Here is a 12,759-nt window from a genome sequence, read left to right on the forward strand (position 1 = left end):
TCTGCGGCCAGGATTTAAAGGGCTCAGAGTTCCCTACAGCTGCGGGGAGCCCAGAGCCCTTTAAATCCCGGCCCCAGCCCAGCCGCCGGAGCCACGGCCGGGATTTAAAGGGCTCTGGGCTCCCCGCAGAGGCAGGAGCTCTGGGCCCTTTAAATCCCGGCCCCAGCCTGGCAAAGTTTGGAGTTCCCCATGGCGGCCGGAGCCCCGGGCCCTTAAATTTGCCCCTGAGCCCCGGGGGGCTCCCAGCCACCTCTTCAGCTGAGAGCCCCTGGTTGATTTAAAGGCCCTGGGGCTCCCAGCCACAGCCAGTGCCCCAGGGCCTTTAAATCTTGAGATGCCCCGCCTCTTCCGAATGAGGCCACGCCCCCCTGGACTTCGGCAGTACCCGTAAGTCCTGTAAGTTACTTTCACCCCTGCTTAGTGTAGACAAGGTCAAAGAGAAAGTGAGAAAGCTCTGGGTGGGGAAATATGTGTGCACTTGAGCACATTAAGAATCAAGCAATAAGAAACAATGGATCTGATCTTTGCATCTGCCCAAGCTGTGCTTGGTGTGGGACGCACAGGGCAAAGGTGGCAGTGTGTCACCTTTATACTCTCTTGGTCCCTGAGGCTACTAAAGACTAGTATAACTTGCCTAAGGAGTGCTTTAACTTGCATCAGCAGCTGATGTCCCCTGAAGAGTTATTTTATCAGCCAGGGAATGCTGGAGCACAAAAGTGCTATAGCCTTTCCTCCTCCCTTCCTGCCTAGGATAGCCCTATGGTATGGGCTGTGTGGGGAGGCATAGAGCCAGCTACTGAGAACCAGCCCTATTACAAATCTCCTAGTGGTGCTGCTTAAATTAAGCTGTTAAATTTAGAAGAAAAGAACTTGCTTGTCTGTTCCACCAATCTTAGCCTTCTAAGATCCTACTTTATAAAGCTATAATAATCAGATGGATGGTATGGTAAACATGATTCAAACAACACTGCATAGCACCATCTTGTGGTGATCAGACAGTTCATCTTTTTCTTCTAAGTTTGTTTCCATTTTAGTTTGTCATGTCAAAGAATTTTCACATTAAGAAATTGTGATGTTTCTGAGGAAAGTTTAAAAATGAAGAGATTTCCGGTGTAAGTGCACTGTAAGTCTCAAAACAGAAAAGGCACAGTGTTGTGTTAAAAGTATGTTTTATAAACCTGTTTCTTATAGCAATTTAGACCAAAACTGAAATATATATATAAAAACATACTTTCCATCATTTATACTGTTTGCTCACTCCTAATTTCATTCAACACATCCATTATCAGTTTTGTGTTTCTTTCTTTCTAAATCAGATTTCTGGCCCAGAGGGAGTGAAAGTTCTTAAAAGGCATTATATGGCTCCTGTACCTATAATTAAAAGAACTGTATCTGTAGGATAAGTGAGAAGCATTTTCTAAAAAGGGGACAGGAAACATGCAAATAGATAGTACTAGCTAAAGCAGTGGTTCTCAAACTTTTTTTTTCCGTGGACCACTTGAAAATTGCTGAGGGTCTAGGCGGACCACTTAATGATCTTTCCAAATGTTGTTTGTACGGTTAGCTAACTATTGTACAGTGCTTTAGATAAAAGTGCTATATTAAAAAAAGTAGTAATAATTAATTTTTTTTGTTCTACAAATAAAAGCACACAATTCATTTTAATACATTTCTAATGCGATGGATGTGCCCTCTCTCCCACTGTGGCAGCTCCTGAGCTGAGGCTGGGAAGGAGGGCTGTCTCTCCCCGGCAGCTGCAGCCCTGGAGCTGGAGAAAGTTGCCATTTTCTCTGGCTGCCGCAGTCCTGCACATCCCAAATTCCCCCCAGCCCCTCTTCTCACCCCACTGCCATTCCCACCTACCCCCTATTCCCCCACAAGGCCACCACCTCACCTTACATATGCAGCTTCTCCAGGGTCCAGGCACTTAATTAGTGGAGCCATGCCTGCGCGGCTCCACTAATTAGGTGAGTGGCCCTTCAATCTCTTGTGTTTGGCCACCCAGGCACGCATCTTAGAGGGAACTATCCGCGGACCACAGTTTGAGAACCTCTGATCTGAAGCGAGGAACTTGCAGCAATAGCTGATGGGCCCCCAAAGAGTTTTTTTATCAGCCAGGGATGCTGGAGCACAGAGGTGCTATAGGCTTGCCTCCTCCTTTGACTCCCTCCGGCAGTCAAAGCTGGAGGTAGGAGAGTTTCCAAAAAGGAAGAAAATGGAGTTGTTGAGAAAAATTCCAAGAACCCTGGAAAAGAGAACACAAGCTCAATTGTTAGTGTTATAACAACGGAGGAGGCAAGCCTATAGCACCTCTGTGCTCCAGCATTCCCTGGCTTGAAACCCTGAATGTTGCCTTACCTAATTTATCTGCATTTGAGGAAGTGGCATTCCTTGATGGTGCTTAACCTGCTCTTTTTACAGTAATGGTTATTGTTTCATTATGGTACATTTTCTTTTCTGCAATGCAACTACTTTGTATTTAGTTTAAGTGTTTTTAAAGTATTCCTCCAAGTGTAATAACACAGTTACCATATGTTATCTTTAATTTTTTTGTCATATTTCCAGGGATTGCATGCAAGTACAGCAGAAGTGGAATCACTTACCCCTAAAAATCAGTTCACATTTTTCAATGGGGAATAATTATCACCCAGATCCAAATAATGGGCCAAATCATGCCATCGGTTATTGAGCGGAGCTCCCCATTGAAATGAATAGAGATTCACAGTATGGTCCAATGGGATTAGACTGTCTAGTTTTTCTAGAACAGCAATATTTTTAACAGACTATGCCTGGGCCCTGCAGACTTTCAGAAGAGACTAGAGTCCTAAGTAAGGCGTATCTGTCTTTCTCGCCTCATGCACTTCTGTCTATTTCCACAATAGGTAGAACTATCTTCATTCTGGAGACTCCTACCATCATAATTTTAATATATAAAAGGATCCTTACTGTTTTAGTGTTTGATATTAAAAATGTTTAATATATAACATGAAAACAGCAAAATTAGCAAAAGCTAATGTGTAATGGCCAGGATCTACCAAGATACTACTTCACACTTGGATTCCCTGATCCCATCAAGATGGAGAGGACAATATGTGCCTTAAAAATGTTCTAATGACAGCTGTTTTTAAACAATTTTTCAACACTGTTGGCGCTTCACAGTCATATAAGGAAGTTAGTTTTTTTTTTTTATCTATGGTGCACGTGGAATCTTATTCCACACAGTAGCTGAAGTTGAATTAGGAATGCATAGCCCTGCTTATTCTGTAGTCTATTCACATGTGGGACTCATATCCTATGGAGCCTTGCTACATTTAATACACATAAGTGTGCATTAAATGAAACAAAGTCTTGCCTCTCTTTTGGAAAAGCACTATAGAATGTAATAGGGATGAAACCAATAATGTTCTGTATACATTTAATAGGGTTCTCTATATATGACTATGGAACCTATAGGAAAATATACTTGCTATTCTGTTCTATAGGTTATTTTTTTAGCCACTATGGAATTCTACAACAGGGGTTTATCTGTTAAATTCTACCAGATGGTAGGGGGAAAAAAACACAAACACAAACACACATGCCACTGGAAAGGTTATCATTTCATCAAATTATATAGTATATTTCCTTAACTGCTCACTGAGCACCCATCTTGTGTAGGACACTGTTCTGCTATAGAAAGTAGTTTTATATTATGGAATGTCTTATTTTTGTTTAAAAAACACAATAGATTTCATACAAAAAGTGGATGAAAAGAAAATTAAGATCCTGATCCTGTTTTCAGTGGGCATCCTTGCTGATGTAGGTATCAGCCCATGTAGCTCCAGTTGCAGGATCAGGGTCTACACATTCAAACTGAAGAATTCCAAAATCAAGAAATTACGAAGTTAAAGTTACTTGTGCAACCTTAACTCTGTCACCTTGTATGTATGCATTTACAGGAGTCCTTAACTACATAATCACATATTCTTGTTCCTCCAGGTCTCAGATCACATTTAGTGTGCTGTGAATGACCCAGGGGTGCACTCACTGAATAGTGAAAATAAATATAGTTCAGTTGCCTCATTCACTGTGAACCATGCAACCTGCACATTGACTGAGGCAGGGATCCTGAAGAAATAATAGTATGGGATCACATAATTAAAGATTGTATTGAAAAAAGAGGCCAATGTAAAGGTTAGTAAGCAACCTTAAATTTGGCATCCCCTGACTTCTGACGACTTCATTTTGCAACCTTAATGTAGAATAATATGGTTTTACATAAGGAGTTTAAATATATCTTGTTATAATGGTCAAGGTCCTTTTCTCCTTAAATCTGCCATTAGCACATGGTATTTTGCCAAATTTTCTGTGAAAGGTTACCACAGAATCAAAAATAATTGGCTTATTAGTAGCTGTTGTATGTTATGGTCATTGTGCTTGAGTTGACTTTTCTTGTTCATATTTAGCCTAAACAATTATTTTGTTAGGTTGCTATCCACAAGTATGGATTTTATAATTATAATTAAGGCTACGTTTTAGTCACAGATATTTTTAGTAAAAGTCATGGACAGGTCACAGGCAGTAAACAAAAATTCACAGTCTGTGACCTGTCCATGACTTGTAGTATAAGCTGCTGACTAAATCTTGGGCGGGGGAGGGGGTGGCCCAGGGGTGCTGCGGGTGCTCAGGGGGACATCCTTGGGGCCGCTGCCACAGGTGCTGAGTGGGCAGCCTGGGAACCCCGCTGGTGCTTGGTGGGGGGTTGGTGGGGCTGGCAGACTCCCTAACTGGCCCACACCTCCCCAGAAGTGGTGACATCCCCCTCTGCTCCTAGGCAGAAGTGTGGCCAGGCAACTCTGCGTGCTGCCTCCACCCTGAGTGCCAGCTCCCATTGTCCAGGAACCACGGCCAATGGGAGCTGCGGAGCAGTGTGTTCAGGTGGAGACAGTACACAAAGCCCCCTGGCTGGGCTTCCGCTAGGAGCCGAGGGATGTCACCGCTTCCAGGGAGCCACCCCAAGGAAAGCACCACCCAGAGTCCTCACCCCCTCCTGCGCCCTAGCCCTGAGCCCTCTCCCACACCCAAACTCCTGCTGCTACTGGAGGAGAGGGCACGGTGGCCCAAGACTGCCCCAGCAGCAATTGGTGCGGCTGACCCAGGGGCTGCCTGAGCTGCTCAGCCAGGCCCCAGGCCAGCTGCACCAGCTGCTGCAGAAGTCCTGGAAAGTCACGGAATCCGTGACTTCTGTGACAAACTCACAGCCTTAATTACAACTGAACACGCGTGGAGTGGCCACATGTATTATAATACTTCACTTAGTTCCCGCAGCCAGACATCCAAACTCTGTTCTTCCATAACTCTGCCTACCTCTGTCATCATAGTTTACGCTTGCTTTGATCCTGATTTTGCTGGAAAAACTTAATTCACTCATTAGGAACCAATCCTGCAAACCTTTGGTCATGTGAGTAGCCCCACAGATTTCAATGGGGCTAGTCATGTAAGAATTACCCAGGAGTGTGGCATTTGCAGGATAGACCTAATCACTTCCTCTCTGCATGTCAATCCCCTCTATTATAATATTTTTAAAATCTTCATTCACAAAACTTAAGGAGCAGAAAAAAAATCCAATCCAAAACACACACATCTGGACTACTCTCTCATTCAAAGAATTAGTGCCATTTCACCCCCTGAGAATTCTATTTGTCTCAGAGCCTAGTTCAAAACTGATTTGGAAACCTCTCACTCCACCTATAGATCAGCCATGATAAAGATGATTCCAGAACAAGGATGCACAGCAATTTCTTCTGTTGTAAGCCTTGAGGTGGAAAGTCCTGCATTATTTTTGTCTAGGAAATGTCTTAACCTTTTAAACCTTTATCAGAACAGATCTTGCTCCAGCTTTCTATGTGTAATGGCCACAGAGTAAGGACAATACTGTAATCCTACTGTGTCTTTATTTCTTTGAATGAGTGTTGGTAGATAAGCATTTCATAATGTTGCAGTTCAATGAAAAGCCAGGGCCTTAAGATTATTATCCATCTCCCCTGTATTTGGAAGAATCCTAAAAGCTATTTCTCTCTTTCCTTTAACTTTCCTCTTCTAGTCAGACATACTGTTTCATGCAAAACCTTAGGCACTGCAGCGCCTGGATGTAGTCCTTGCAAATAGAGGGAAAAGAGTTGATGTAACAATTCCTAATGACACCTTAGAAATTCACCAGTCTTCCAGTGGATACAGTATGGAAAATATATACCTTGTAAACAAATCAAATAGTTTAACCTTTGATAACGAACCTCTTAGTAATCAATAAACACAAATTTTAGAGACCACATAGACTTATTCTTCATAAAGAAAAGTGTGAATGGCAGGTAGTATTGTTTCACTCTTGGCAGACAGCAGAGTAAATCAATAAGCAATCAATGCCTTCTCTAATGGTTACTTTGACCTAAGGTGATTCTAAAGTTATGTAAGTGATCCATAACTGGAAAAACTATGCAATGCAAAAATTCAGTACCAGAAGATTATACAGAATAATAAATAACCAAAATAATAATTTATGAAAATATAACTTCAAATATAAACTGAAATAGCATTGTAGGATATCTTTATTTAGCTCAGATAAAGCTTGATTAAAGGATGACAGACACACCAATAAACATTCAATCAGAAGAAACTACCTATTTCTAGGCTCCTTTGAGTTAACAGAAGGCAGCCTTCATACACCTAGCCTGTATCCAGGAGCGGCGCGAGTTTCTGGCGCCCTAGGCAGAATTTGGGGGTGGCATTTTGTGCGCGCCCCATGGGGCGCGCGGGACTTCTGGTTCTGCTTCCATTGCGCCGCCAAAGAAGGACCCTCCGCCGAAATGCCGCAGGCGAGAGCGGCAGTCATTGAGCTGCTCAATTGCCTGCCGCTGTTTTCCACGGCACGTTGGCAGAAGGTCTTTCTTCGGCGGTGCAACGGGAGTGGAACCGTCCCCTGAATGCCGCCCCCCAAATCCTGGTTCCCTAGGCGACTGCCTAGGGTCGCCTAATGGAAGCGCCAGCCCTGCCTGTATCTACTTATTTATATGTATCTCATCACCATAGCATTTTATCCACACAATATTTCTGTGATATAGGGAAATTATTATTCCATTTTACAGATGAGAAACTGAGGCACAGGGTAAACGAAGTTACTACAATCCTACAGGAATGCTATGGCAGACACAAAAATGAACCTCGACTACAAAGTCTTAGCCCTATGCACTAGATAACCCATCCTCCCACCACTTACTCCTGAAGAGATAATGAAATATGTACTGTAGTTTACAGGTCTGGATTTTTTATCATCTGTGTACAGTACTTTATATTTCACTTAAACAGCAACAGAAAAACTAAATGCTAAATCCACTCTAGTTAGAAAAGAATAATGAAGTTAATATAAGTACACAGTTGTAGGAGCTACAGTAGAGATAGAAATGAAATAACATTAAAGTCAGATGTTATTATCCCTCTGTTCTCACCACTATTGCAATTCTCATCCTTCTAGACCAGATGTGGCCAAGCTACGGCCTACGGGCCACATCTGGCCCGCGGGACCGTCCTGCCCGGCCCCTGAGCTCCCAGCCGGGGAGCCTAGTCCCTCTTCCCCCGCAACCATGCCGCCGCATGGGCTGTGCTCTGGGCTGCCACTCCCACTGGGCAGCATGGGGAGTGCAGCTGGCTCTGGCCAGGTGTCGCAGCTGCAAGCTCCTGCTGCTGGTAAGGGGGTGGGGAGGGGGCGGAGTTGGGTAAGGGAGCGGAGGGTTCTGGGGGCCAGTCAGGGAGAAGTGGGCGGTTGGATGGGGCGGAGGTTCTGGGGGGGCGGTCAGGGGATGGGGAACAGGGAGGGTTGGTAATGGGAGCCCCAGGGGGGCCTGTCAGGGGGCAGGGATGTGGATAGGGGTCAGGAGGGCTGTCAGGGGACAGGGGGAGGTTGGATAAAGTAGTGGGATTCTGAGGGGCCGTTAGGGGCAGGGGGCCCCAGGAGGGGATGAGGAGCAGAGGGCGGTCAGGGGACAAGGAGCAGAGGATGGTTGGATAGGGGTGGGAGTCCCGGGGCGGCTGTCAGGGGTGGGGCTGTGGATAAGGGTTGAGGCAGTCAAAGAACAGGGAGTAGGGGATTTGGATAGGGGGCGGGGTTCCCAGGAGGGGGCGGTAAGGAGACAAAGAGCAGGGGGGTTGGATGGGTTGAGGGTTCTAAGGGGGGCAGTCAGGGGGCGGATGGGGGTGGAGGCCAGGCTGTTTGGGGAGGCACAGCCTTCCCTACCCGGCCCTCCACACAGTTGCGCAACCCCGATGTGGCCCTCGGGACAAAAAGTTTGCCCACCCCGTTCTAGACTATCTGTCTAGTTCAACCATTTTCTGTAAAGCCACCAAGCAAACAAAATATCCGTAAGCCAACTGCCTTAAAATCTGGGGTCCAGAATTCATAATTACAGAACACAATTACTCTACAGTGTTCAAATTGTTACCAAGTTGCTATGCTGCAGATTTATATTATATAACATATGCATAATATTGATAATCAGCTTGGATTTTCTGTACCTAGATGAATTTGTTGTGTCTTGCTGCAAGAAGATACCTAGTAAGCAGTGTGACATAAAGTACTCAAAGTACTTTTTATACAGTCATGATCTCGTCCAAGGAAACTGCCTGCTGTTTGTTTCTACTGGATTCAGGGGAAAATGACTTTGGGTATATTTTTGTGAATAAACAAGATTACATCAAGAATATACCTGACTCCTACCACCAATTTCTCATCCAAAGGGAAACAACCATGAAAGGCCTCAAATTTGGCTAAATGTTTGGGCTAAAGGAATAATAATACTTTGCACTTCTATATTGCCTTCCATTCAAGAACCTCAGAGTGCTTTAAGACCGTAAGGGTTTGTCTACATAGAAAAGATTTTTTTTTTTGGTATAGGTATTTTCACTATAATTAAACTGGTATAACTATTGCAAAAAAATGCATCCGTGCTGCTTTGTTTATGCCGGCTTAATCTACTTCCCTTTGAAATCATTGCACCCACGCAGGATGGAATACGTTTTTCAAAATAACTGCTCTGTATTCTAGGTAGATATTGAATGTTCTTCTATTAGGCTCAATGCTTTCTGGGATTTTTCCTCACACCTTATTGTGGAATACCTACCATAACCTAACAGAAATCTGGGACTTGTACTCAAACTCAGAAACTCCCATGATTCCTTTCCTGGTACCCCATAATTCATCTGGTTTTAGCAGAGCAGTGCCATTTTCAAACTGATATCAGGCAGCATGGAGGAAGCACTGCTGCGCACCACAATCTTGATCATCATTAATAAGAGACAGGGTACTTCAAACGTATTGGCAATCACAGAGGCTGGTGGCTTTGGATGAATTGGATGGCTTGGCAGTCGGCCATGAGCATTACTGCCGTGACACCATGTGAATACTGCTAGAGGAGGAGGAAACTTTCCAGCTAGCTCTGCATGATAATTTCCTGGAGCAGCTTCAGTTGATGGAGTGCCACTTCTGGGCTTGGCCAGCTAGCACCAATTAGTGGTACAGAATAGTGCTGTTGAACTCTGATGACGCTAGCAGTGCAAGCAAAGATTCAGGATGCAGAAAGCTACTTTCCTCAAGATCTGTGAACAGCTTACCCTAGGGCTGCAGTAGTGAAACACCTACATGAGAGTTCCCCTCAGCACGGAGCAGCACATGGAAGCTCGCCATGCACGGTAGCAACTGCTCAGTAACTAGATTCCAGTTTGGTGTTGGTAAGTCAACTGTCAAGGCTGTTCTCATTGAGGTGCACTCTTATTGAGAGGCTGCTGCTTCCCCGGATTGTAAAGCTGGACAATGCACAGGTTGTTGTTTTGGATTTGCATTGTTGGGGTTCCTGAATTGCATAGGGACCTTTACTGGGACCCACATACCTATTATTTGTCCCCATCCACTGCAGGCTTCAGAGTTCATCATCGACAAATACCCCTTGCTGTTGATGATACAAAGCCTGGTGACCTCCATGGTAAGTTCACCACTATTAACGTGGGCTGATCTGGAAAGGTCCATGATGCCAGGATCTTAAGAAACTCACCCCTGTTTTATGCAATGGAAAAAATGGAACTTTGGCCCCTAAAACTACTCTGGACACTAATAGTGTTTTGATTGCTCCTGTTGTTCTGAGAGACCCAGCTTAGCCACTGCTTCCCTAGTTTATGAAACCTTTCACTGGCCACTTAGAAAGGAGCTGTTTAACTATACTTTGACAAAATGACAGTGGAGCTTCCTTGAAAGCCTGAAGGGAAGGTAGAGTGTCTCATGACAAGCCTGGAAGTTTGAGTAATATCTACCTTTTTCATAGGTGTCATGGGTGCCTGCTTTGTTTTGCACAACATCTGAGAGCGAGGGAGAGACCCTCCCTGGTGGGTGAGAAGCAGAGGTTAAGAGACTTTCTAAATTATATGAGCAGCCAAAGAGGGTGCCTTTGCAAAATGCCCCAGCTGTTCAGGTTTAGATAGGCTGAAGAGATCTCGGCTGTCTGACCGAGGACCTGCAGCAGACAGGTTGCTTTCTGCATATAGAGGGGTTTCATGGTGGCCTGCCTGGAAAAAATACAGTCCAGCTGCTCAGAGTAAGCACATGTACTGTGAGCATTCTCAGCAATTTCATTTTTGTCTCTTGTGTTCCTGTAATTCTGCCAGAGCTCTTTGGCTTTTGGCACATGCCCCAGAGTACCCCTTCTGCATTTTCTGCATGTGCCATTCATAAATATTTGCATTGCAGCGATTCCTGTTAAGATGAGACAGGACATGCCCTCTCCTCTCCATGGCTTCTGGAAAGGAAGTCCAGGACCTCAGAATGGGACCACATAGATGCAGGGTCATGACTGGTATACTGGATTCAGTATATGAATTTGCCAGGAGCCAGAATTGCAAAGGGGTGTGTTGAGGTGTGTGCTAGGGTTTAAACAGGAAAGGGGTCAAGATGACCCTAGAGCTGTGGAGTGCACATGGATAACCAAACGTGCTCACCCAGATGTGAGGCAATGAAGTGTGGAATAATAGCGGGAGCAAGGACTACCTGAAGCAGCACAGCTAATTCAAAATGAGGATGCATCCACCTGAACCTTATAGCAATGTAACTAATTCTGAAAGTTCTGTTGCTTCCAAAGTAGGTTTAATGAAAACAGGACAAAGACACCAGCTAAATTGAGAAAAGAACTTTTGTGTATGGATGTAAGGCAGTTTGTGCCAAAGAAACTAAATTACAGTAAAAAAACAAACAAACAAAAACCCCTCTCCTGTATACACAAGCCCCAAAATGCATATGGATGGTGCAAATGTACATGGATTGTGCACTCGGGAAGAGAGGCAGAATCTACCACTAGTCCAGGCCCCAGAACAGCCACTCCATGGCCACTACTTCAACCTATGGGCTGAAGTAGCCCACTGTAAGTGAGAGCATCTAGCCAGTGGATCTACTTGCCCATCTCTCTAAAAGATCCTCTGTGCTATCCTGTCACCACCACCACCCCACTCAAACACAGAGAAGCCTCACTAATATGTTATGTTCTATGCCTTCCGTGCCCCGGAAGGGAAAATTTGTCTGTAACAGAATCCTCAGAAGGCCAGGTTGCCTAGTGATTAGCACACCCAGTTTCCAGTGCCACACCTCCCAGGAGAAAAGGCCTTCAGTCCAGTTCCTAATCTTTGCATGTGGCTTAGCTTCACATCAGGGTTTTCAACATCTTTACTCTCTCCTTACAAGAGACGTGTGTGGAAATGAGGCTTGTGCCCCTCCTGCAACAAGAACGGTTAGCAGGGGAGCCCATGCCCTCCCACTCCACCAGGCTCTGACCCAGAGTCCTATGAGAAACAGTGTCAGGCACTCTGGCATGCCCCCAGAGCTGCCTCCTTGGATCACTTCCTACTGTCTCCCCCTACATCTTGCAAGCCCAACATGAGATAGAAAAAGACAAGTGAACCTTCAGCCCCAATCGGCCTCAGCAGGCAGTCTTTGTCCTCACAGGGAGGCTTCTTCAGCAGCCCTCAGGATAAATAGGTCAATCTTCCTCCCTCATCTCAGCTGAGTTGCTCCCTTCTAAGCTTCATCTCCATTTGGTGCATGCCCTGCAGGTTTGGATGGCTGGAGCTACCTGAGATGAGTACTGTCCTTTAACCCTTTTGGGCCAGTGTGGGGTTTGGCCATCCCATTACATTGTCCTCTATTAATTTAATAAATTTCAAAATGTCTTAGGCTAGGTGGAGGCTCCTAATGGCCACACATTGTCAGCACCAGCCCCCTCTCCTATCAGCCGGCCAGAAAGGAAGCAAACCTCCAACAATCAAATTAGCCCAATACCATGATTTTTCCAACAGTGGGGACACAGAAGCAGACATTCCTCAATTCTGCCTACTTGTGGTTGGACAAATCTCGGTATTGGTATAATTTCAGGATTTCCATGCAGTCTGTGAAATCGTGATTCACACAGGGGCTGATTAACCATAACATAGCAACTCAACAAGGTATTATTTGAACATAGTACTATCACTCTCTGTGACATGGATTTTTCAACTTGTGGCCATGACATCACATTGAGACATGCAACAATTTTTACATAGTGCTGTGACATCATGGCTTGATATAATGCTCATTTCACTTGGCACTGCAACACTGCATCACAATGAAGCACTGTGACATAATACTATGTTAACATGGTGCTGCTGTGACATCTCCTATCCTAACCCAGCATTGTGTTGTGATGCCATGCTGCTTGA

The 12,759-nt window shown here is 44.9% G+C and overlaps 1 protein-coding gene across 7 annotated transcripts in view; it reads right to left on the reverse strand.

Annotated features, from left to right (window-relative positions):
- FTCDNL1 (formiminotransferase cyclodeaminase N-terminal like) overlaps nucleotides 1–12,759 on the reverse strand; it is a 39,345-nt gene that overhangs the window by 25,260 nt on the left and 1,326 nt on the right. Inside the window, exon 1 of one of the 7 annotated variants that reach the window (XM_045032992.1) lies at nucleotides 12,344–12,662. The exons of 5 other annotated variants lie outside the window; for them this stretch is intronic. In XM_045032992.1, the coding sequence (XP_044888927.1) occupies nucleotides 12,344–12,346 (3 nt within the window). In that variant the 5' untranslated portion in view covers nucleotides 12,347–12,662. Of the gene's footprint in view, nucleotides 1–11,966; nucleotides 12,318–12,343; nucleotides 12,663–12,759 lie in introns of those variants that run through there. One more of the 7 variants, XM_045032993.1, reaches the window with a different exon arrangement.

Source organism: Mauremys mutica, chromosome 10, assembly GCF_020497125.1.
Source record: "Mauremys mutica isolate MM-2020 ecotype Southern chromosome 10, ASM2049712v1, whole genome shotgun sequence".
NCBI lineage: Eukaryota > Metazoa > Chordata > Testudines > Geoemydidae > Mauremys > Mauremys mutica.